This window comes from Argentina anserina, chromosome 5 (genome assembly GCF_933775445.1).
Source record: "Argentina anserina chromosome 5, drPotAnse1.1, whole genome shotgun sequence".
Classification (NCBI taxonomy): domain Eukaryota; kingdom Viridiplantae; phylum Streptophyta; class Magnoliopsida; order Rosales; family Rosaceae; genus Argentina; species Argentina anserina.
Genome location: NC_065876.1, coordinates 17921119 through 17947436, shown reverse-complemented (window position 1 = coordinate 17947436; position 26318 = coordinate 17921119). Strand labels below are relative to the sequence as shown.

At 36.7% G+C, this 26318-nt stretch overlaps 2 protein-coding genes across 5 annotated transcripts; one reads left to right on the top strand and one right to left on the bottom strand.

Moving 5' to 3' along the window:
• Positions 1-11679: 11679 nt before the first annotated feature.
• Positions 11680-13387, top strand: LOC126794349 (transcription factor CSA-like). 2 transcript variants are annotated; one of them, XM_050521043.1, is made up of 3 exons: positions 11680-12050; positions 12153-12638; positions 12778-13387. In XM_050521043.1, exons 1-3 carry the CDS (start codon positions 11714-11716, stop codon positions 12966-12968), a joined length of 1014 nt encoding a protein of 337 aa, XP_050377000.1. In that variant the 5' UTR covers positions 11680-11713; the 3' UTR covers positions 12969-13387. The 2 variants fall into 2 exon arrangements, with proteins under 2 accessions (XP_050377000.1, XP_050376999.1); XM_050521042.1 differs by having other exon boundaries at positions 12772-13387.
• A 3475-nt stretch (positions 13388-16862) lies between these two features.
• Positions 16863-24969, bottom strand: LOC126794341 (auxin response factor 1). 3 transcript variants are annotated; one of them, XM_050521025.1, is made up of 15 exons: positions 24822-24969; positions 24065-24153; positions 23290-23402; positions 22506-22601; positions 22334-22390; positions 22013-22165; positions 21759-21843; positions 21002-21092; positions 20746-20910; positions 20211-20330; positions 20063-20138; positions 18741-18906; positions 18147-18646; positions 17724-17914; positions 16863-17470 (listed from the first exon to the last, which is right to left on the bottom strand). In XM_050521025.1, the coding sequence occupies exons 2-15, from the start codon at positions 24108-24110 to the stop codon at positions 17299-17301; spliced, it is 2031 nt and encodes a 676-aa protein (XP_050376982.1). In that variant the 5' UTR covers positions 24111-24153; positions 24822-24969; the 3' UTR covers positions 16863-17298. The 3 variants fall into 3 exon arrangements, with proteins under 3 accessions (XP_050376982.1, XP_050376981.1, XP_050376983.1); XM_050521024.1 differs by having other exon boundaries at positions 24065-24164; positions 24822-24954; XM_050521026.1 differs by having other exon boundaries at positions 24065-24167; positions 24822-24867.
• Positions 24970-26318: the final 1349 nt, after the last annotated feature.

Below are 26318 nucleotides of genomic sequence, written 5' to 3'. Positions count from 1 at the left end.
CACCTCCAGCCCCAATGAAGTTCCACCGGAGCTCCCAACTCCTAAGCTATATTTTTCACGGTTAATGAAAATGTTTATTTTATTGTAATGCAAATTAATTTTTCGTTTGTTTTAAATTAGTAAAAATATATAATTTGATTTGTCTCATAAGAGCATCTCCAACAATAACATATATCAAATTGCTAAATTTAACTAAAATTTTGGGTTTTAGTAATCGATTTAATAATATTACTACAGTAATAGTTGTTACATGTTATGTTTTACCAAATCGTAATTTAACACGTGAGATGTGTATATTTAGCTATTTCTTTAGCAATGGATGAGCAATTGACAAATTTATTAATTCGATTTAGCAAATATCAAATTTAGCAATTCTACTAGAGCTCTTTTACCTAAAAATTTGATAAATTGTTAAAAAAATCAAATTAACAATAATGTTAGAGATGCTCTTTTAAGTGATTTTTGTTTAAAAGAAAGAAAACAATTTAAGTGATTTTTGTTTTGAAAGAAGGAAACTCAAACAATATAAGATGAAAATGAGAATGGCACACACGATGCATGATGGGGTTTTACAATGATGATGGAGTTCCATTAATTAATCTATCTCTAAGGTCCGGTCGTCGAAGGCGCACGGTTGCAGCGTGCAGGAGGAATGAAACTGAGGCATTTTTTTTTCCCTCAGAAGAAGGGCATTATCGTCTTTCTCTTTTCCAATGCAACTTTTCCACTCTTAAACCAACAACTCTGTGCAGTCTGGGACCCACTATCTTCATAGATCTCGCTACCCTTCACGTGTGCCCGGCTGCAACCCACACGTGCAATTAGCCAACCCACGAGGGCATATCACCCCAAAAACGGTTTTGGGGAACAAGCCAAAACGCCCAATTATCAAGCTGCTGGTTTCCATTTAAAAAGTAAAAACCAAAGAAAAACGAAACCATTTGGTCGTAGTGTTTACCGGAAGTTAATCTACGCATCATTCATTTAATCACCAACTATTTATATCTCCACTTCTATAATGAGAAGCGTGGCTTTAGTTCGTGTCAACAGCTTTACTAAATTTTTGAAGTTTCTAAATAATCATGCTTGAGACAAAAAAAGAAACAGATAAAATAATATGTGGGAGAAATAATATTGTAAACTACTATAATAACCCGAATTTCAATTTGCATTCCTAGTAATTTCCCCAAAATTATTAAATGGTGATTTAAGTAATCCCATTCTACACTTTCGATTTAGTCATTGTTGAAGTTAAATCGATTTCGAGGATTAAAAGCTTGAAAAACGATTAAGTCTTTAAGGGCTTAAGGGTTGACTTTTGAATTTCCGCCCATCTCTAAAAACTTTTTTCACGAAAGTCGTAGAGCTCGTCGATACATCATTGTCTTTGGATATGTGGCACGCGTAAATCGAACGTCGAATGAAAAAGTTACGAATCAAAAATGATGTGAGGTATTTTTAAAATGGTTTAAAAAAGGGTAGGAAAGGAAAAACCCTAATATGAAAAAAAAACAGAAATTTCAAAAAAAAAAACCCTGACTTTCTCTCTCTTACTCCCTCTCTTTCTACTTGCCGAATCTTCACCGACTTCTCCCTCCCTCGTCCGACCACTAATCCGGCCACCACTGGTTCCGTTAGAACCACACGACCACCCTCTCCAACCCTAGGGTGGTGGCGCACCGCCCCTCACCGCTTAGCCGCCACTGCAACGCCGTGCGGCCTCGCTAGTCTAACTCCTTCTTCCAGCCACCAAAACGCGCCACACCGGTCTCATTCGATGCTCCTCTCCTTTCTCCTTCGATTGGGCAAAGGCTCATGACTCGCCGACCGTCATGCTCAATGCCACTGCAGCCGCAAGGTTGCTACATCGTCGATGCCGCCTTCCCGGTGCAACCGTAGCTCAAGACCGCCTCAAGTGGACTTCTCTCATCACTTTGGGTTTCTCTACGTCGACCTTGAAGATAACTTAAGGCCGCAGTTGCGGCATTGAGGAGTGCGGTTGCTACCGCATTTCTGGCGACTTCCCGGCCGATCTAAGTTTGAGTGCATGTATGAAACTTATCTATCTCCTTATGATCTACAACTTTCATGTTGACGTCGTGAAGTTTTTGTGATATTGGATTATGCATGTTATTGATATAATATAGACATAAGCATGTGTATGTTTAAGGGTAATAAGAATATACATGTATACAATGCTATATTATATCGTGATATGGTCATGTTCTTGTTGTGGAAATTTGTGGTTAATTGTTAGAGTTGTTGATATAACTTGGTAAATATATATATATATGTGTATTAAATGGTAATAATAATATTCATATATAAGTTTCTATATAATATCATATTATGTTTATGTACCATTGGTGTGAGAATTTTAGGGTTGGTAGTTGGAATTGTTTGATTATTGTTAGAAAAGTGACTGTCAAATGATCATGTTATTCGTAAAGGAAGTAGATGATTTTAGGTTGAATGCAAGTTAGGTCTACAACTTGTGCCTTAGTGGTGGTGTTGAATCGGTCATAGGACTTGACATGATTATTGGTAAGGCTTAGTGAAGCCCTATTATGTTGGGAGTTGTATGGGGGATGGCTTGGTGTTGGCAAATCCATACAAGCGCGTTAGGTGTGAATTTGTATGGGGGATGATTTGGTGTTAACGAACCCATATAAGTGTGTTAGGGTGTGAATTTGTGTGGGGGATGAATTGGTTTTGGCGAATCCATACAGGTGTAATAGGTGTGTGGTATTGCATGGGGAGGACTTAGTAGTTAGTGAACCTATGAATACGAGGATGAAAATGAGAGCGTTCACTCTCCTCAATTTCTTCATTGTTTGGCTTACATTACTTATTGTTTAAGTTTATTTTAGTAGTAACATCATAACTTGCAATGTATGTTATAGTGATGCATTAGTTTCTGGTTTACTCATATGAGCTTTTAGAGTTTACCGGGTTTTTTTTATACAACCCGTTGCACCAATCTATGGTGTAGTGGTTGATCTTGCAGGTGAGGGACAACAAGTATGAGACAGTGACGACATCATGATAGCTAGAGGGCGAAGACCTTTCACTCGTGGCTTTTCTGACGAGTTGTAGTGAGATAAGAGGGAACTTTACATTTCATTTTGTTTCAAATTGTAAACATTGGCAATGTAATTTGAGTCGTCTGAGTTATACTTTCAAACTCAGTTCTTGATACTTGGTTATTTGTAATAACTCTTATGTATTTCAGAATTATTCTAGAGTTTATCACACCTTGAATTTTGAAATTTTATTATTCGAAATTTGGGACTGTGAGCCTGTGATAACTACAAAAAGAAAAGTTAAATAAAAATTTAAAAAACCAGGAGAGATTATGGGTAGTGATAAGTACATAAATTAAAAATTAACTACTGTATTTTATTTGAAGTGATTGTGTAATCTATGAAAATTTACATGAGTCAAGGCTAGTGCTATTAATTTTAGCGGGATGAGTTCAAATGTTATAAAATAATAGAGTTTAAAAGAAAGATAGCATATTGAAATTGAACAGTCTCAAAGATAATTGGCAACAATAAAAATCTCAAGAGTACGATCAAGAAAAGCAGTGTCTACAAGACCGAGTGAGTCACTGAAGAGTCAAATTACTCAAGTGTTATTTGTGGAGTTCGAGAACTAACACTATACGTGACTTGCACACTATTAATGCAATGCAAGTGAAACTTGATATGTGGAATTTACTAGTCGCTAATTAATTCACTACGAAACATCGGACATGAGATTATTCCTCTAGACTTTAAGTGATATATGGATATTCACACTAAATTTAGGAAAAAATTCAGTTTACTACCTTGAGGTTTGGGTCTTTTTTCACTTGTGTCCCTATTGTTTGTTTTTAATCACCTATGCCCTTATTCTTTCATAATCTCATCAAGCGCGGAAAAAATTTCAAATCCCCTCCAGGAGTGACGTAATCATCAGACGTGGAGGAAACAACGAGGGCCCACTTTACAGTCTGAAAACCATTATAAGGTCAAATTCGTCAATTAGGCATTTAATGGTAAAAATAAAAATGAAAACGTATGAACATAATCCTATTCATGCTCTAAAAGATGAAAATTTCCAAAAAAAAAAGCTGAAACTTGCACAAAAAAAAGACCAAAATGAAATAATATCTAGAAACATATATATATATAGCCTAATAGATAAATAACAACCAAATAGATGCATTGTGTCTGTGTACATGCTAAAACTATGCATGACCAAACTAAAATTGCACTACTTGTAGCCCTAATCATATGAAACCAAAGAGATCTAACAACCTACATACAATAGTACATAGTTGTGCAAAAAATTGCAAACTTCATCTTCATTTAGATCCTAAGCTGACATCACATCCTCTAGTTTCCAACATTCTTGCCCCTAAGTTTCATTGAAGAACTTGATGAACCTTGTGTTGTACTTGAACCAGCTTTTGGTGGCCTTCCTCTCTTTGATGGTCCCTTTATAGCTACCTTTAGTGCATCTCTCTTCTCCTACAACATGAACATATCAAACTCACAATTAGATTTAAAAAATTATTGAAAGAACAAAAAACAAACTGTACAATTAGAAATAAAACTTCACATTCATTCTCTTAGCTTTAAGGGTTGCCTTCTCTCTAAGCTCATTTTTGGACTTTGGAGGTTTAATACCCTTTTGCTGAGTAAATGAGGCAGATGCAGGGGCAGACTTCTGTTTCTTTTGAGCATTGACCACAACATTCTTTGGGGGAAGGTGTTTATGACAAGATCGGTTATTGTGGCCAATTGTTTGACAAACCGAACACGTCACAGACTGCTTAACCATCCCACGCTTAGATCCATCATTCTCCCTTTCAGATGCATCTTTCATTCTCTTAATTTTTGGTCTCCCTGGCTGTCTAGTGTACTAAGGTGGGAGGATTGCAGGCTGACTAGAAGGCATCCAAAGATCCATCCCATCAGGTTGAACTGTGTGGGAATAAGTTGCCATATAATTTTGTGTGAGGTAACATGCATCCACAAAGTCCTCAGGCTTCATCCTCGAGAAAATAATAGCTGAAACTGCATGCTTGTAAGGTATTCTTGTGAGGTTTCATCTCCTACATGCACAAGTTCTTCTTTCCAGATCAACTATATACCTAGCTGCTCCTCTTGATACCACCTCTATTTTTGTGCCACCAGTTGCTTCGGGAAAGCAATCACTACTAGCTTTAACCTTGTTCTTCTTCTTTTTAGAATCTCCCTAGTCTTGGGGCAAATGGTATCATTAATCTTGCTCATCGCTTGTTTTCTAATTGCAATCCTCTTCATCAACTTTATTTTGATATCTTCAAAGCATGAAATAACAGGCTTTGACCTAGCTGAAAGGATGAAGGCATTAAAGCTCTCACACAAGTTATTCACCAATATATCACATTTCAGCCAACCATTGAAATGTGATCTACACCAATGCTTGGGGTTCCTTGTTGGCTCCTTAGGGTCTGCAAAGTATAAAAACTAATTCAACTCAGACCAAAAACCAAACACATAATGCAAAAGAAGAAGAAAATCAGTAAACTAATATAAGTGAAACCATTGCAGATACATGTTAACCATTTATGAGCTTTCACTTCCAGCTTATTTAATGCAGTCATTTCTTTCCAGTAATAAGGTAGTGTAGTAGATTTTGCGATGGACCATAATTGATCCTTCAACGCCTTTTCACGGAATTCCTTATTGAAGTTGGTCCATAAGTGTCTTACACAAAACCTATGCTCACATTTTATATCAACCGTTGTGCTAGGGTCCACTCTTTTAAGTTCTTGAGCATAATCTTGTAGCTTGGCATACTGCTCTTTCATACTCTTTTCAAACACCTCTATCACTCTTCTTTTGATCCTATATGCCTGCTGAAACGAGACCTTTGACTTAATGTCTGATGACATTTCTTTCCTTAATGCTTCTGCAACATTAAATAACACAACTCAACATTAGAGAACATAAATCTAGATAATCATTGCATCAATATTAAAACATGTTAAGTTACCTGTATTAATAGATGGATTCATCTGAATCTTGTTTGTAAACTTCTTCACAAGGTATGACACTCTTACTGCACTGTTCTCTAGAACCCTTGTACAATTGTGTTTTGGCTTATAAGTCTTGTTCTGAAATGTGTTACAGTGCTGCATCTGTGATGCATACAGATCAAAATCACAGTTTTCTGCAGCACAAATTACCCTGATCCTGCCTTGATCACTTTTATAAAAAAATTGGCTCCCAACCTTGCTGAATTGCTTGCTCAACCACAACATCTCTTAGTATTTGCATGGTAGCAAACAACATTTCCACACAAAACCTTGGCTTCTCCATGTCCACTTTAGGATTAAATTCTGGGTACACAATACCACCCTCGCCATCAGAATGACATTGAAATCATATTGCTTCCTCATCAGAATCCACAGCCCAAACATATTCGCATCATCCTCAACCAAACCATCTCCCTCAGTTATGAGATTAGTGGCAGCTCTCATTGTTTCAGGTGTGGCATTCTCATCGCCCTCTGGTTCAGTTATCCTATCGCATAGGAAGTCATCATCTACGCCATATTTTGTTACCTCATCATCACCTTTTGTTGGGTCATAGTCCACATCAGATTCACTATCATAAGGATCATTGTCTTCAGAATCTTTATCATCTTCAATAAACAAACTATCATAAACTATCATAGGCTCATCATCATCAAGGTCATACTCATCTACGTCTATTTTTCTCTTACCCTTACCAATATCCTTTAATGTAGGAGCTGAGATACCTTGAGTAGGCACTTCACGTGATGGCTCCGAAATTTTAATACTTGTAAAAGCCTTTTTCTTTGGTGATTCACGGAGTTCCACAATCTTCACACTACTCTTCGGCCTTTTTGGAGAATTTGGAAGCTCTTCTATGATCACAGTTCTTTGTTTACCTCGACTCCAATCGGCAATTTGATCTTCATACAAGAATAGCTCATCAAGATCATCTCCATAATAGTTTGTATCCAGCTCCAACATATCAAGCCACAATATTATTAGCCTAAAAGTAGACACCATTTTGCACATCTCAGTTATATCATTGTCTTCGGAGAGCTTTGTCTTTGCATCAGCCTCGCTGCCACAAGAATACGAGTAATCTATCCTTCTGCCAACATATTTTGGATTAATGCCCTTCACCATGCGGTCTACTTCACCAAACTCATTTTGTCACTGTCGACATTATCATAATATGAAACTGATCCTCCAATGTATGTTCCCTCTAAATGATTGCAGTAGCCTCCATGGTAAACTTTCATGGTAAAAAAGTCAGGGTTATCTGCAAGTATCATACAACTCATTAAGAACATGATTAAATACTCAACATCATAGCTCAACCAACTTACCACCTAAACCAGAAAAAAATGAATTCAGGTATAGGACCACACACCCTTGCACAACCATTAACCATTTGTAAAATCCTTTTGAATACAACCCGATAACAAACACATATCTTTGTCTTGGAATATTCAAATAAGAAGTTTAAGTCTTTGTATCAAAAGCATCTCAATCTTAAAAACCTATATCTTCAAACCCTAACTTTGAACTAAACCATATAGAATCATCTAAACCCCCTAAAATTTGAAACCCCTAAAAATTACTATCGAAACCTCGTCGATGCTACAGTACTCCCGTTTTCAAAATCAAAAAACTCATTCTTCCAATTCAAAACTAACATCCTCAATCAAACACTCACCATATTTGGGTACTTCTTCGAGTTGTTCTCCATTAGTTAGTCGCGGTATCCACTCTTCGGGGAGCATCATCTCTTTAAATCTCTAATTTTTCATCTGGGCTAGCTCATTAAAATTCAGTCATCAATCTAGGTGGGATATATCAAGAGTCAGACCACCTTATTATAATTTGAGAGTTGGTTTAGGATTTGAGAGTAAAGAAGGAAATCTGGGTTTAGAATTTGAGTGTTGCGATGATGCTCTCAATAGAGCAGATCTGGGTTTTTTGAACAAAATGGAGGCGTATGGGGATAATTTTGTCTTTTTGATAAAATTAGGATTTCAGACTGTAAAGTGGGCCCTCGTTGTCCCCTCCACGTCTATGATTACGTCACTCATAAGGGGAATTTGAAATTTTTTCCACGCTTGATAAGATTTTGAAAGAATAAGGACATATGTGAATAAAAACAAACAATAGGGACACAAGTGATAAAACACTCAAACCTCAAAGTAGTAAATTGAATTTTTTTCCCTAAATTTATAACGTAACTATTCCAAAGATTAGAAAAGAATATAAATTTTCTGTTTATCATTTGCGGGTTTTGTTGATTGCATCGCGAAATTTGCTGCTTTTTTCAACGTCTTTCTTCTGTTAGTAGATCTGGTATCTCTTCTTTCTTTCACTTTTCTTTGTGATCATTGATTTTAAGTTTTTACAGTGGGGGGAGAATAATGTAATCATGGCTGGTACTGCTGTAAATTTAAGGCAGTGCAAACTTTCTCTTGGTTTGAGAACCTCTCAGGCGGTGGAAAAGAGCACCTGCAATCAACATTTCCTAATTTTGGATTTGCAAATTTTCTCTCTCTTAGTTTTGTTTTTTATTTGCTCATATTTTATACAGTAATTTGTTTGATTCCCAGATTTTACCAATCGGTAGATAGAACAGATTTGAAGGATCTTTGACAGTGGCGGATCTACGGTCTGAAAGATAGGTGAGCGGAATTTTTTTTTACAAATAATTAAGAATGAATAAGAATTATAATAAGTCAAAACACGATTTTTATCTAGTATACATCAAAAAATCAAAAATTAAGGAATTGTGTATAGAAATTTAAGTTGGACTGAAAAAAGAAAATGCAATACAATCTCCTCAACACTCACTAAATCTACATAATAAGTCTTATATATTTCATGAATTTGGTAAACAAAATTCAGAAAATAGGATTAAAAGTAGTTGGAAATTACAATTCAGGGGATGTAGGTACTAATAGTTCATTTTTGGCAGTAATTCAAGTTAGAATGTGTGGCTTTTTCTCACTGTTTGGATGGAGTACGTATTATGGCTCGGCAACAACTATTTTCTTATAATTAATAACATATTTAATCAGTTCAGATTGGAAAATAATAGAATTGCAATCAATCACAAACACTCACCATATATGTTTTTCTCTCTATTTCCCCCCATTAATTATTAACTTCTCACTCTCTCCTTCTTATCTTTCTCAAAGTCTACCCAGCAGAAATTTAAAAACACAACTGACCCATTCAAATTCTGCCCAGTAAAAGCTGTGACTGCTCTCTCTTAGGTCCGCCTCTGATCTTTGAGTTCGTGTGATTGAAGCTTGCAGGGAATTAGTCTTGCGTGGTTAGAATACCCTTGTGACCCTCGACGTATATCTGCGTTAAACTCTCTAATAAGACCAAAGTGATCGATGTTTTGGTCTTAACTTGATTTAAAAATAAATCTAATGTATATTTTATTCTCTTTAATTTATTTTTAAAGAACGACATTATATGTACAGGACGTTATTCAAAATATAATTTCGTCTGCCGTAATGAATTATCTTTTTAAGAATCAGACATTCATACTAGATGTGTTACGAAACGGCCACATTCGTGAGTAAAAATATAGGACCAAGAAAAGGACTTAGAGGACTTAGAGCTCTCAAAAAAGACTGATCTAGACTCGTAAAGGACCATTAATCTTAGATAAATTTGGTTAAATGTGATATAAAACCAAAATCTACAGCCGAAAAATGTAAAAGAAGTTTGGTCCAGATGCATGATGCTCGTAGAGGGGCTGAAATATGACTAATAAAAAGTGTACCTCAAATTTATTCTTACCACAAATTCATGTGAACCGGTGTGGTTGCCCAACGCACCTCGATCACGTATGAACAGAACTTCTGTCCTGTATTCCTCACGTTTTCCATTTTATACTCGCAGTTGAATGCTTTTATTCTAAAGCTAACTTGAGTCGACTCAGGTATCCCGGACCTCCTCTAAATAATCTCTTTTAATCTTCTATAACTAGCAGAAAGCCGGGAGTTGAGCGAGTGCATGTTTTGGCAGTTTAGCAAGAGCATCTCTAGCAGTAGCAATTTTGGCAAACTCAAAAACAATTGAGCAAACTCTGGTATGAGTTAATGCATCAATTATATCTTCAAGTTGTAAAAATTGAGTCATCAAAGTAGTAATTGTCATTCATGCATGTTGTTACTGAGTTTTTTTAATTTGTAAATTTTATGAACCGCTTGAGTTGTTAATATAGTAATGTAGTCCTCAAATTGGCAATCGAGTCCAACAAACACCACCTCTTAATTAGGTTGCAAACAAATAGAACGAACTATGTCTTTTTCATAAGCCACTTAATTAGAATCATGAAAACACTAAATTCATCATAAATATACAGAAGAACACACCACTACCATTGCAAGTTACAACTACGGTGGCCACAACACGCGAGATTGTTTTCTTTTCTACGCGATAAACTATACCCTCTAATTTAAAATTGGTCAATATATTAGAAATGTAAGCCCATGAAGGAGGACTAAGAAAATGATGCAATACCAGGTAGAAAATGACATTCAAAAACCGAAGCGGTTTCACAATTAAATCGGATAACGATGGCTAACCTAACTGATATCATTCAGGTCAGCGTTTAAATCTAACCGACGTTGTAAACACACGGCGGGTTAATCAATTTCAATAAAAAACCGTGTAATGGACCAAAATATTAATAAACAAGTGATATATTCAGTTATGATGACATTGAGGAGCAAGAGATGATTGGGAGGTGCTGGGAGAGTGATGCGAATTTGTAAAGACTCATGCTCTCTCCCTGATGCAGAGCATTTATGGGCAATTTCAAGTTATTACTCATCTATTTAATTATAGATTTACAATTATTAATATTTGAAAATATATTACAATTACGTATGATTTACTTATAATTGATTTCTATATTAGATTTATTCTACTTATGTTTCAAGTATTATAAACTATAAGATAATTTATTATTTATAATATAAATAAATTTATTTGTGCCATGAATTTGTTTGAGTGTTTATTGGAGTCCCGTAACACCCTGCCCCTCTCCTTGAAAATTTCCGTAAAAAAACTGAGAAAAACGTTTGGGAAATGGACAAACAGATTCAGGTTCTGTTCTCCCAAAGCCCGAGGGGAGAATGAGGACAAGGTCTTCACTCAGAACAAAGCAACATAACAATAACAAAGACCAAACCCCAAGTCCCCACCACCACCCACACGAGCGCCTCTCAATTCTTGTGCATGACTGAGTTTTCTGCTCTTTCTTCTTCCCTCATTTCCTATAAGAACCCTCTCCCAAGCTCACATTTTGATGACCTCCTCTTTCCCTTCTCCCTCTTTCTCATTTCAGATTTCTTGCTCCTCCTCATATCTTCAGTTCTTCCATTGTTTCACTGCCTGAAGTCCTGAACTAAACCCATTATATAAGCTCCTTCTGTTCTTCTGCGTAGTTTACTACTGTAGCTAGCTAGCAGAAAACCAACACCCCTAGCTTGTTTATTGTTGCCATTGCTCTAGTTGTGTCTGCAAGTATGTATACCCAGTTTAGAGTTAGCTTCTGATCCATTTTGCTTGTTCATGTTGGGTTTCGGGGGTTTGGTTTTTCTGGTGTGAGTGCGTGTGTGTGAACTAAAGGGTCCTCATCAACAACAACCCCAGATGATGACTGACTCTAGTTATCGTCAAGATTTGAACTATATGCCGTCTCAGCTGTGTCTCTCAAGCACCATTGTTAGAGTCGTGGCTGATTCTGAAATGGGTTATGGTATTGGTGTTCATGACAGAAAGAGAAAGAGCACCATGGCTCCTAGTCTTGCTGGAGACGAATCTGATCGGGAAGATGTTGTACAGGGCCTTGCTGCTGGGCATGGGAAAACTAAGCTTTGTGTTAGAGGCCATTGGAGGCCAGCTGAAGACTCCAAACTCAAACAACTTGTGGCCCAGTTTGGTCCTCAAAACTGGAACTTGATTGCTGAGCACCTTGATGGTAGATCAGGTAAATAGAGACAATGAATCTAGTTTCATGTTCAAGTTGCAGTTTTGTTTTGATTTTTGGATATGTATGCTGATGTGAGACTAATTGTGCTCTTGGGTGTAGGGAAAAGTTGCAGACTGAGATGGTTTAACCAGCTAGATCCAAGGATCAACAGAAGGGCTTTCAGTGAGGAAGAAGAAGAGAGGCTTCTATCTGCTCATAGACTCTACGGCAACAAATGGGCCATGATTGCAAGGCTCTTCCCTGGAAGGACTGATAATGCTGTCAAGAACCATTGGCATGTCATCATGGCTAGAAAGCACAGAGAGGAATCCAACGTTTACAAGAGGAGAAGGCCCTCTTCTGCTTCTCAGCCTATCATGATTCCTCATGATGATGAAGATCAAGAAAATGGGACTAAGAATAATGCCTCTAGTGATCGTTCAACAATCTCAATCAACACCAGTAACGATGAATCTGGCTCTGCAGCCTCTGCCTCAACATGTACTACTCATCTCTCCCTCACTCCCTCAAATAGTCCACTGATGCCCAGCTTTTTCAAGAACAACAATCCATTTCAGCAATACAAAACCTTTGGATCACAGCTGGGTATGTTTCTTAAACCACTCCGAGTCACATATATGACATAATCAAATGCATACTATTTATGTTCTTGCTCTTTGATAGTTTCGTTTGTTCTTGATCTTAACAAAACTTTGCTACTTATTGTTGTATATTATAGTTGAAGACTCTGGCAGGATTAAGGGCAGTAAGAATGGTCAGTCATCAGATTCAAACTCTGAAATTTCCGGAGATGAATCAATTCTTACCACCTATAAGACCAGCAACAATAATGTTTCTTCCATGTCTGGAGAAGATCATAATGACAAGACGAGTGCGATGCCATTCATTGATTTCCTTGGAGTAGGCTCTACTTAAAACAAAGAAATTTGGCAAAAATGTGCAAGGAAGTGCTCAACTTAGAAAGGACACCACCATGGTTCTTGTGTGATGCGGAAAAAGTGGGGGGTGATCATGTCCACAGTCTTGATGTACAGTTAGTTTCCATTGGAAGGCAAAAGGAGAAGAAGAAATCTAGTGGTAAAAATAGCTAGCTAAGCTACTTGGATGAAAAAGAATAGGAGAAATCTAGACTAGTGTGAGTGAAAAAGTTAGCTATGAGGTTGAAAATAATTCTGAAAACCGTTTTTGGAATTTTGCAAAGCAACAGAGTCACTGATGAGTCTTGTGTTACATGGGGAAATTCCAAAGACATTGTTGCTTCTCATGAACTACTGTTTGTTGTATCATGTAATGCGCTTGTTGTATATATGAATGAAGTGAAGCTGCCCACATTTCTTGACTACGGTTTTTAGATTCAACTGCTTAGCATTTCAAATTGACATCATTCATGTCTCTTGTGTGTATTGGTTTCTATTTCATTTTTTGTAGTATTATTATTTGTCCTAGTAATTAATTATATATTACGGTCTTGGTAAAGGCGAAAAATTATAAGTTGACGCTAGGCCAACTTTAGCCCAGGTATAGCTAGTTTTAGTCAAAAATCATTTTTGACTCCGTTGCTGGAATCGGATTTACTGAATTTCTCTAATATATTGTTTCCATCTCATCTTTTTTTCTTCTTTTCTTTTTTTTTCATGTCTTGGTCTTTAGTTAACTTGTTTGTGTGTATTATTTTTGTTTGAGTCATGGCTTCCAATGCTCCGCATTTAGATCTTTAGACTCGTATATGCATCCAACTTATGCAGTCGTGCATTGTAGGTGGAAGCAACATGCCACCATTTTGATCTTATATCAAGCGTGATTCAGCTCCTTAATTCATATTATCTTCTATTTTTGAAGGGTGAATCATCCTCTCTGCTAGGTTGGGTTGGGCCTGTTGGAAATAAGGCTTGGGCCTGGGTTTGTGCCTGGGTTTGGGCTTTGGTCATCAATTTTTTTATTTTATTTCAGTTAAAACTTATTTAGTTTTTCTATGATGCGACTTTATGTCGCTAATAATACCCTATCGCTTTATGGTAGGGCAAAATGGGTCGATATATGCACCTTGTGTGCCTTTTTTGCTCTAGGTAGATGTCGCTTATTTGTTAATGGGTGCTTCCTCCTAGCAGTAAGATGAGACTAAGTGTTGTCGGGTTATTCTGGCGGCAACATGGTTGTGGAGATATTTTATTTGACATTAGGATATGTAAATGATGTTTCATCGTTTTAAACGGTACATATCTACTGTGCTCTCACTTATGTCACCACTGTTTACAAGCAAATAAAGTCGTCATTGGAGTTGTGTTCTTTGCTAGTTGGTGCTTTGTTAGGTACTTGTTTGTAGAGACTTTTGATATTATTTCAGGTCTTTTGTAATCAGGAGTTTATGCTTCACGTCCCCCCTTGTATTCGACAGTTTCATTAATGCAGGATTGAAGGTAGTCTTATAAGCCTTTATTAAAAATAAAAAAAAATTTGAAAAGTAGTATGTCATGCTAGGCCTCATCATTTAGCCTGCAAATCCGAAAAGCGGGCGGAGGCCGGTAAGCCCGGTGGGCTTTTACCCGACCCGGCCCGCGAGAAAACCCGCCAAAGCCCGCTTCCGTGGGTAGATGGTCGGGCTTAGATTAGAGGATTGAAACCCGGCCCGGCCCGGCTCTCCAAAAGTCTGCAAGGCCCGTCCCGTAAAACCCCGCCAAATAATAAAATATTATACATACATAAAGGAAAACCCATTACCAAAATGCGAACACCGAAAACCGTTTGCATATCTGAAATCACCTAATTTTTGTTACTGATTATGTGCGGTCACACCAAGGAACCCATTTGGCAAAATCTCGGTCAATGGTGATTTTAATATGTCAAAATGCTTCCTTTTTAGTTCACTGTAGATACAGAACATCAAACAATTTCCAAAACTGACGAATTTTTTAAAGGTTCCCTAAATATATATACTGATCACATCTGCTGGTATCGATCGACCATATTTGGAATTGGAGTTATCAATCACCGAAGTGTCCACTAATATATCATAACCTTTATATTTGGTTTATAATAAAACTATCGCATTATGAAACAACTATAAGAAAAAAACTTCTCGGAATCGATTGACAATAGCCAATGTGATCGAAATATATATTTCGTGATCCTGTAAAAATTTCATCCAATTCGGACCTCGTTTGACCGTCAGAATTTCTGATAAACCGAAAACACCATTAATATGCTCTAAGGGAGGATCCATTACAAAAGATGTGAACGCCGAAAACCGTTTGCAAATATGAAATCACCTAATTTTTGTTACCTATCGTGCGCGGTCGCATTGAGGAAACCCATTTAGCAAATCCTCAGCCAATGGTGTTTCAATATGTCAAAACGCCTCTTTTTTGGTTGACTTTAGGTACGAACGGTCAAACCATGTCCAAAACAGACGAAATTTTTACAGGGTCCCTAAATATATATACCGATCACATCTGCTAGTGTCGATCGACAATATTTCAAACTAGAGTTGGCGATCGACTTAGTGGCCACTAATGTATCATAACCTTTATATTAGGTTTAGAATAAAATTATCGCATTATAAAAGCAACTATATGAAGGAAAGTTCTCGGGATTAATCGACACAGCCGATGTGATCGGTATATATATTTAGTGACCATGTAAGAATTTTATCCAATTCGGACCTCGTTTGACCGTCGGAATTTTCTGTAAATCAAAAACACCACTAATATGCCCTAAGGGATGACCTATTACAAATATACGAACGCCGAAAGCCGTTTACATATCTGAAATCACATAATTTTTTTTAGTTGATCGTTTGTATGAACGGTTATACCATATCCAAAACTGACGAAATATTTATGGGTTCCCTAAATATATATACTGATCATATCTACTGGTGTCGATCGACCATATTTCAAACTGCAGTTATCGATTACCGAAGTGTCCACTAATGTATCATAACCTTTATATTAGGTTTATAATAAAACTATCTCATTATGAAGCGACTATATGAATGAAACTTCTCTGAATCGATCTACACCATCCAATGTGATCGGTATATATATTTAGTGACCATTTTAAATTTCATCCAATTCGGGCCCCGTTTGACTGTCGAAATTTCCGGTAAACCAAAAACAACACTAATATGTCATAAGGGGACTTATTACCAAGAAGCAAATGCAGAAAGCTGTTTACATATTTGAATAACCTAATTTTGCCATCGATCGTGCGTGGTCGCAACAAGGAAACTCATTTAGTAAAGCCCCGGTCAATGAGGTTTTATCATGTCAAAACACTTCTTTTTTTATTGACCGTTGATACGGACGGTCAAACCATGTTCAAAACGGATGAAATTTTTACAGGATCCCTAAATATATATATATATTGATTACATCTAGTGGTGTCGATCGACAATATTTCGAAACTAGAATTTGTAAGCATCTATTTCGATCACCACTCATGTGCCGGGCCCGGCCCGTTGACGAGCCCTACGTCATGCAATGTGCTTGTGGAGCATCTCAGTGATGTGATCTTGAATGAGAAATATTCTTATGAGACATTCTCTCTTAAAAATATAATGAAATGAAACTTCGGCGGGTAGATTTAACACAAGTCCACACTTCAACACCATCACATTATCACTGCAGCCAGTTGATGCAGGATTTTAGTCTTCAAAATCAGAGTTTGCAACAAAACAAAGAGAATCTCTCACAAGGCTGGGGTCAGGCTCGATAGTGTGTAGGCCAAAAAATAGCAGAGTTGTGAGATTTTCTCATGTATCTGACCTCAGCCATCAGGCACCGTATAAGGTTACAGACTACCGAATGCATTTGTAAGCAAGAGAAAGAAGGCTATATATTTATGTACGACGGCTCAATACACCTTGTCTTTGATTTCGAACAAAAGTACAACATCAAAGGATGAAGAACATTATCGCACATTTCATACACAGCAGGAATGCCAGGAAAAACTTTGGTAGCTACACGCGCCCTTTGAACCAACCACCATGAGATCCTCGTGGATACACTAAACTAGACTATTTCACAAGAAAAACAACAGTACGCTGCTTGCCACTGCAAATTGCACTCCCTCCATTTCAACATGTTGGAAAACTGTACCAGTTATCCTGGTTGACTACCTTGTTTATAAAAGCATCATCCGAGCAGACATTCTCAGGTGAGCCATGTTCTATTCTTTTGATTTCAGTTTCTTCTGGTAATTCTTCCTTTCCATGCTCTTCATATAGCTAGCTCTGTGCTGGCATATATTAATATGCCGGCTCCACGATAGATGAGTGGTCTTCCGTGTTAATAGCTGCTTCACAATCGGGCTTGCCTTGTTTAGCCTCTCCACCTACTGGAAGTTTTATCTTGGGGGACAACCTCTTCACTTCCTCAGCTGTATAGATAAAAATCTTCCTTACCATTCGGCAGAACTCACTACAAGAACACAGATTTTACAAAATTAGCACACTGCAACTATTAGATTCATTTTAACAGCCATGGGACAGACAAAGTTGGTAATTTTTCTTCAAAAAATAGATTCAGTAACCTAAGTACTTGCAGCGAGGAGAAATAAACCATCTACTCATTAGGTAGCGCTTTAAAATCACCAATGGCAATAATTACTTGAGAATTCATTTCTTGGTGTGAGATTGAAATTAAAAATTTTAGGGTTGGCTGGATCACTTACTTCCATGGATCATCCCCAACCATCATCATGTCATCCTCATCATCAGTGTAGACAACTTGCCATTTCTTGGTAGATCCACTCAGCTCACCTTCAATATCAAACATCTCTTCCAGTTTCTTAAGCAGGTCTTCATATCCCTCAAACCGAGTCAAATCTACGGCTCTTCCAACTGCAATCCCTTGCATATGAACCTAAGAGGAAACCAGAGAGACAAAGACATCACATCTTGACCAATAAAACCCAAATTTCTTCTCAAAAGGATAAAAGTCACGGAACATGATCAATTACTTTTAATAGGATTTCATTTGGTCCAATAACCTTCTCAAATACAGACAAAAATCGCACATAGCATAATAAACCATAAATTTCCCCCAAAGGTTAAAGACAAATTATATAATTGGGGGCCAAAGGGAGATAGACTACCTTTGTGCAACTCCGAATTTGCCTACTTTGCAATTCCTGAGGTGATCTGAGGGATGATTTCTCAGCGTCACAACTTCCTGAAGGAAGGTCAGATCGGTTGATATTTGATGGTTCTGAGTGTTGGTCAGATTCAGCATCAAATGAAGAAATTAGTTGAACATCCCCGAGCTTTCCAGGCACTACCATGGGTGAAGTCTCTTCTGCATTAGAGTTGTCAAGCAACTGAATTCCAAATAGCCTATAGCCATTCCCAGTGTTTTGTCTCCTTTCCACTGAATCTTTCATAACGGGTGAAAAAGACTCTGTTACACCTTCAACTCGATTGGACCAAAACATTGGATTCCCAGAAACAGTGGCTAGAGAATTATTGCCCGTAAAACATAGAGAATTGGTGGCTTTCGAAGCGGTACTATACTTGGGTGATGGATAGAGGTCTCGACCACGCTGTGGGTCATTATAAGAGAAAGTGGAAGGAGGTTCTATTTGGGATTTCCACTCACCTGATACCCAAAGATCATAAAGAACTAATTTTGAATCAAAGGTTTACATGGAGACAGAATGCCAATGACATATAATTGAGAAAAAGAATCATACCCATTGCAGAGAGATCTGGCAATGAAGAAGGTAAAACAGGAGCTCGGGCCCGCTTGTTTCTCAGGGCAGGTTGGGGGTTTTGTGGAGTAGTCGCTACGAGTGGCTCCAATTCCCAAGGTGAGACTCTATCAGGCCGCAGTATAGATGAGGGTTCATCCCACTGGACCTGGAAAAAAGCAATACAGGCTTAGTTTGGTATTGAGATTTGAGCAAAATGAGCACTTATAATTACCATTATAAGTTGATTCTCTGTTTGGTAAGTTTTTATAAGATGCTTAGTAGCGAAATTTAGTTTAAATAATCACGATTTTAAAAAGCAAGTGGACATTACTTATTTAAAACTCAGTTTTTCTAAATTTGAGCTTTTCCACTTCAAATCCAAACTAAGCCATAAAGCTTGATGGAAGTGTAATTTCAAATGAAACACAACTAAAACAGAAAGTAAACGCAAGTGGAAACTACGTATAAAATGCTCATCAGAGTAAGGAAATAATTAAAAATAATAAAATATACAATTAAAGGCACTTGTTCCCCATTTGATAATGGATGTTTACACAGGTGTTAATGAAAAGTCCACATAAGTCACTCTTCATACATAAAACAATAAGCAACCCATCTCAACTACTATAAACCCAAGCCAAAAAAGCTTACCCAATTGTGGATGGCCTAAATTATCCTTTATATTATAGATTATTTGAAAAATTATCCTATAACAAAATTCATATAACACAATGAAAGATGGTGGTGACAGAAATCCACATTTTTCTACTGATAACGTGTGGGAATGACGCTAGTGCAAACCTAAAATTCATATAACCCAGCGATTCGACTGCAATGAGTTGTACTTCTAAGTGTTTGTTTATAGCACTTTCCATAATTTAGACTCCAACAAGTAATTCGTCTTCAACTTCAACATTCCCAAAACTTCAACTGATAATTAGGAAACATAAAGCCACATTGACTTGAGAGGGAATATACTTTAACTTAGATAACCTAGTTTTGGAAGTTACGTGCCTTCAATTGATGCATGCTCCACATGTACTGGAAGCTAAAAATTAAAGAAACTACTTTAACATGCCCAGGACCCTCACAAGCACATACACACAACACGCGTACACACCAGAAATTAAAGTTTTCTTTAAATTGTCTTATGTTATCCCTCTTCATTTAAAAAGGAATATAATTCTAATTTCTATTGAAAGTATACTTTAATCTGGCATTACTTGTACTTCCAAGTATCACCATTGAAAATATGTTGTTGAAACTGGTCAACACCAAATAGGATCATCATAAAAAAGACAAAGAAAAAAAAAAGATAGAACCTTTAGTGATCGCCACTCAGAATTTGACCATCCAGGTGATGTATTATCTCCGACACCAACAATTGTGCCACTGAACCTGCAGTTCAGTAATTTAGGTCAGTAAAAGCTAGTGCAAAATTTTACAGAATAACTATGCATTTAAACATACCTTCTTTCAGGAACTTCCTCACCCTCAAATCTCATTTTAAACCTCATACCGACAGAAAGTTTATGACTGCGAGCTTCAAGGTACTTGTTGATGCTTACAAGGAACTCAGATCGACTTGTTCTGCACAAATGAAGACAAAATAAATATTTTACTTTAAGCATGTACATATGAGAAATACAAAAAGAAAAAAAAATGGAAATAAAAAGCAGTGTGCAAGCAATGGGATTTGATTATTTGGTAATGCAACAACCCTATCTAGAGATGTCTAACTTCTCAACAAGACTAATAGACTATAAAGGAACATTTCATGTCGGCAGTAACAGACCAATTCTAACTAGACATACCAACCAAAGAAACCACTAATACATATATACACAAATTTTGTGATATGATATATAAAAATATAAAAATACATATCATATAAAGAAAATTTATCAAATAAATACAACAGTCTGGGAAGAAACTATAGTTATATTATAAGTACAACTAAAACATATAAAAAATGAACAGCCTTCATATGTAAAAGAGGCAAGACCTTGGCTTGTAGAAGACCGAAAATAGTGTCCCAGTTGCAATGGCATGAGATGCAGTAGCTAGGACCCCAAGATGCATACTGTGGCTAGAAATAACAGAAGACGGCATATTGCTTGCCTGTCTCATGAGTCTCCTGACACCAACACGCAGCTCTCCAGTCTCACCTCTGGAACATACATGATATGCATAAACAAACAATGTGAATCTTTTCAAGTAATAAAAGTAAAACAAATACTCTTCCTCATTTACAGACTTGCCTTAGGAATATAAACGCGTCACCAGCTACTAATTTTTTGGAACTGACAAAAACGCTCCACCCAGTTGTAAGCAAGTGACGCCTAGGTTGCCCTGGATTGTTTTTTAAGAGATGGAATAAATAATTTTAGTAACACTAACAAACTGAAAAAATAGACATAAATCTAAGGTTAGGCAGGCATAATATCTCAAAACCCTGGGCAAAATGACATGTGGATGTGATATGCATGCTAGAATGAAACAGGACGGTCTTCAGAAATAAATAAGTACATTAGATACATAAATAAGGCTAAACCAAGAAATAATGACAAATCATTTCAAATATGCAACATCCCAACCAGAAAGCAGAAAGTCTGGCATATAAAAGTCACTAGGATGATAGGACACCAGTAGGTATTTATTTCCCATGGTACTTATTGAGGACTAACTTGACATGATAATGAAGAGATACATACAATGTGGTAAACATTGGAAAAGAATAAACACAAGGAAGAGAAGCGTTTCCCAGATTCCTCACACCAGGGGAAGAGGCTATAATGGAAGATACTACATACGACGTGATGTAGGACAAGAAATACAAATCACTTAAATGTCTACTCTGCACTGATCACGGGATAAATCCATGTGGTGTTTATTTTTTGGATTAAAAACAATCACTTAATAGTGTTTTTGACAGAAATACTAACACAAGCATAGAAATATTCCAAGATAAACAGAATGTTCATAACCATTTAAAACATAAATTAAAAAGCAATCAACCTCGAAATATATGCCGAAAATGCCATTCATTTCCATGCAGATCAGTTGCAACTAGTTCTTGCCAAGGGGGCTGCTGAGACATATCCTAACAAACATACAAAAAACTTTAATTTAGGCTAGCCAAAGAGAGATGAGCAACCAAACCACAGAAGAGAGAGATGTATACACACAAACATGTATATATAAAGTACCTAACTGAGGTAGAATGTTAACTTGATTAAATATTAATAATTGAAAAGATATATGAAGCTCACCAGTGGTGGCAGACAATCATCAGCATGCCTCCGAAGGACAGAGAATCCTCCATGTGTGCTAGTGTCAGAAGCAGTAAGTGTCTTGCAAAATGAATGGACTGTACATCGTGCAGTTTCATGGAGAGGAGGATCTGGGCTTGTTACCTCGCTTTGCTGATTCATTAAGGTTATAAAATTAAACCAAAGAGGGCAACATAGAATCGGTTGGAATCAATTACGTTTAATACAAGATGTAACTACGAAGGACATACTTTCAGTCTTTCACCACAAATGACTAATACAGTTACGGGTTACACTTATTTGGAAGAAGAGATAACTCACATCAGTTTCTGGTAGCAGAGTAACTTGCGCATAAACTTCGTCAGTTTCTGGTTCAGCCTACACAGGTTAAGAGCCAATCATATAACTAAAATATTGCAACTGGGCCAAGTTCTGGCCCACACCAAGCAAAAAGATCCACCATAGCAGATAAAAATAAGCATGATGCACCCACCCGAAGCTGAACATTAACAACTTTACATAAAATTTTGGATGGCAGATTAAATGAAGGCATTTGCTGCTCCGACATCTGATGCATTGACGCCTCTAGCTGAAATAAGACACCCCCACATAAATAAAGTGAGGTAGAAAAGTAAAATAACTGAGAAAATGGAGAATTAGACTTCATGATGATAGAGAATTGTCAGATACAGGGAAACTTACAAATGAATAATTACAGACACTTGTAGGAAGACACCAACGGATTTCAAACCCCTAAACCCTATTATTATAACTTAAGAACACAAATTGGTTAAACATACTCTAAGAAGAAAATCAGACAAAAACCTAAGCCTGATAAAACTCAACTTCAGGTCACAAGGTTTAGGAAAACGTGAATCCAGGTAACCAACAAGTCACTCACAAATAACTCTGATTCATTTTACCAGTTAAACATACTGTAAAATTACTAAAAACAGAAAGAGATTTGGATACATAAACAAGTAAAATTATATAAAAAGAAATATGGATATGCATCGTGCCTTTTTTTTTCTTTTTACATGAGGACTGGCCATTAACTCACTAATTTATCTCCATGCCATAAGGAATGCCATGATCCTTTTTTTTTTTCATTTTAACAGATATATCTACATTATTCAGGAACCCATGCTACTCATAATTCATCACTGGAAGTATTGAGAAAAAAGCATTTCAGAGCATGTTCCACAAACCAAACCTACAATTGAAGTACTAAGATGGAATCACATGTGCAACGATATAAACTTAGAATTCCAACTTACCTGTTCCATGTGCCCCTGTGGGAAGTAATAAACTCGCTCCCCTTCACGTGGCAGGGTGACAAGGGGTCCGGCACAAGCATGCCATAGCTCCTTAAACAAAGCATCACTTGTCCCTAAAAAATGGTTGACAAAGATAAGCCTTGACACCCCAATAGTAAGACGAACACATTTTTATCAAGTATGGCACAGCAGAAAGAATCCCATAAACTTCTTTTTACTCTTATAAAATTCATATGGCTTGAAGAAGAAGAAGAAAACGAGGGAACTATTTTTTTTTTAAGAAAGAAAAGTGACGGAATTCTTAACGTATAGGGTCTTTTGTTTTTGGTTTAAAAACGTATAGGGTCTATACAAACTCAATTTGAGCAATTATATGAGATTTGGCCTTGTAAAAGAAAACTCAACATACTCCTACTCCTTCAGTGTGATCATAAAAATCTAAAGACAAAGGATGAACTATCCCTCTTTGGCAAATTTAAAACAGATCCATCGTAAAACCTTATTGTCCTTGATAGTATCAATAAGATTATTACTTCAAAATCCCAACCAAAGCAATGACTCAAGAAAATTTGTTTCCACATTGATGCATCATGAACGGAATGAAAGTCAAAGTGCTGAACCCTCAGGCATGGTTACATAGATATCCTTTTATAGTATTCGATAGTTTCTTTTTCTGTTCAGTAATCTTAATCAACATTTCACTTCTTTATATACTTTATTAATAGCAAGCATAACATAATTACAGTATTGATAATCGTAAAATGGGAACTCAAACCTGGACGGGAAGTTCCTGAGGGATGACTTGATGACGAGAGAGCCATAGCAAGAACAAACCAAATATCCTCCAACAACTGAAGCTTTACTCTGTGAAACACCTACTGTCACCAAGCTATTTATATATAACCAAAGGCAAGGAACAGTGGCAATATATATAATGCCCACCAAACTGAACTAAACGAAACCTATCAGAAACCAACCATAATGAATGCAAAGCCACCCCAAAAGCCTAAAACTAAAAATGCAAACTACACATCAGCTCAGAGCCGGTTAAATACAGCGAAACAAAGCTGGAGCTTTAAACCTCAAATTATGTAAACATAAACCCCCAAACTTAAAAACACTTTTCGGTGTTAACTTGGATTTCGCAACATGGGCAAATCTCACTCATTAAACTAAATTCGACATTGAAATTAAATATAACAGAAATGCAATAACAGTAAAGCAATAAATGCAAACGAATCCTCCACCCTATGCGATCTAACTCCAATTCTCACTACTTCCAAACTCCAACAACACCAAATTCATATCCTATTCTACTTATTCATAAAAAAAATAAAAAAATAAAAGCATGCCATTTTGGGACAAAGCAACTACAAAGTCTAGCAGATCTCTTTTCACAAGTATGCTTCCTATCAAGAACCCGACCAAAATCGTCAAACCCCAGAAACCCCGATTCAACCGGGTCAAGAGTTGAAATGTAAAATAAAAGAACAAAAGGTTTTTACTGAGAGCAGTAACAAGAGTGTAGCTACCTGACGGCGGAGAAGAGCCCGTGCTGGAAAAAGAGCTAAATTAGGGTTTGTGAGAAGAAGAAGACCGAGCGAGATCGGAGGAGGAAGAGAGAGAGAGAGAGCGAGAGAGTTTTAGGATGATAAGGTCGTGTTTGGTTGAAGCCGACACCAGCCCCTCTCTCTTAGTCCTCTTTGTTTTCTTCTCTCTCTCTCTCTTTTTTTTACTGTAATTATAATTTTTAAATAAATTACGTTGGCTTTAAACAGACACGAACAGTCGTTTTGGTGTGTGGTTGGTTGGTATGGGTAGGTGGTTGGGGCGCGTAGTACGCACGCGCTATCTCGCGCGTGGGCGTAGCGAATAAATAATAAAAGTTAGAGAACAGCGATGCCATTCGTACCCTGCAAACCCTACAGCTTCTGTCTCCTTCCCCGTCGCTTTCAATTTTCTCCACCCCCTCTTTTATTTATTTATTTATTGACCAGTTAATTCACAATAAATATCTCTTTCTCTGACAATATTGGATGATGCGATCCTCATTTATATCTTGAAAAAGTATAGTGCCAACTCTTAGTAATTCAAGTCTCGGTCATCGCTGTGGAGTTGTTGTCTATCACTTCCCTCGTTCCTAACATTCAATTTGGTATTGAGTTTTAAAGAAAATAAATACTTATATTTAACTCATAATGATATTACTCAAAGTCATTTACGATTACTACACAAGCTTGATAAATTATTTATATATGTTATGTGAGTAAAGTAAGCATCTAATATTGTGACATGTTATATGATATGAAGATTTGCATTTTTTTAAAATTTAATTACTTAGCATGTAATTAAATCGTAGTGTTATGTTTTTCGTTTCAAATATTATATTTATACATGATATTTGGCATGTATCATGAATACGATAATTGCCTAGGTTTTGTAAATTATTTAACCATGTTAAGTGTTATGCTCTATTTATTGCATATGCTTTGTCTATATAATTTTTATAATTATATTATTTAACATATTATATGAACATTGTCATGATAACAAAATTTCATGAGAATTTTATAATTAAAAAAAAAGGAAGACAAACCTATTACTTTGATAAAATATTTTCATGAAGCATTGAAAGATATGACAATTACAATTCTTGGCCTTGCAATCCAATTTTTATTTCTTGAAAATAATGAACTTGTATGTCTTTACTATGATAATGCAACTTCATAAAGCTCCAAAGTTGTCATAATGTATCTTGGTATGTTTAATTTTTGTGTAGGTCTATTTAGAGTTTTAGACTGCGACACTAATAAGTCTCTTACCTAAACTACATTTGATTAAACTAGGGCAACATATATTGAGTACCAACCTCCTCTGCAAGTCAGTCAAGGCTCAACCATGATCGAATTATGCAAACATATTTTATGCACGTGTTACGTCAGGATTTCGGCAGGGGAACTCCAGCGAACTGATGAAGTTATATGATCACCTGTAAACCACAAGCACACTGCGTTATGAGGTGACGATCG

Bases quoted from the DNA above. Each gene is read 5' to 3' on its own strand.
- LOC126794349 (XM_050521042.1), top strand. From the start codon at position 11,714: ATGATGACTGACTCTAGTTATCGTCAAGATTTGAACTATATGCCGTCT. The intron at 12,051-12,152 runs GTAAATAGAGAC...TCTTGGGTGTAG, and splicing joins GCACCTTGATGGTAGATCAG to GGAAAAGTTGCAGACTGAGA. The intron at 12,639-12,771 runs GTATGTTTCTTA...TGTATATTATAG, and splicing joins AACCTTTGGATCACAGCTGG to TTGAAGACTCTGGCAGGATT.
- LOC126794341 (XM_050521025.1), bottom strand. From the start codon at position 24,110: ATGGCTCTCTCGTCATCAAGTCATCCCTCAGGAACTTCCCGTCCAG. The intron at 17,915-18,146 runs GTAGTCTATCTC...GTTTCCTCTTAG, and splicing joins AAATTCGGAGTTGCACAAAG to GTTCATATGCAAGGGATTGC. The intron at 17,471-17,723 runs GTAAGTGATCCA...GTGTTCTTGTAG, and splicing joins GTTGGGGATGATCCATGGAA to TGAGTTCTGCCGAATGGTAA.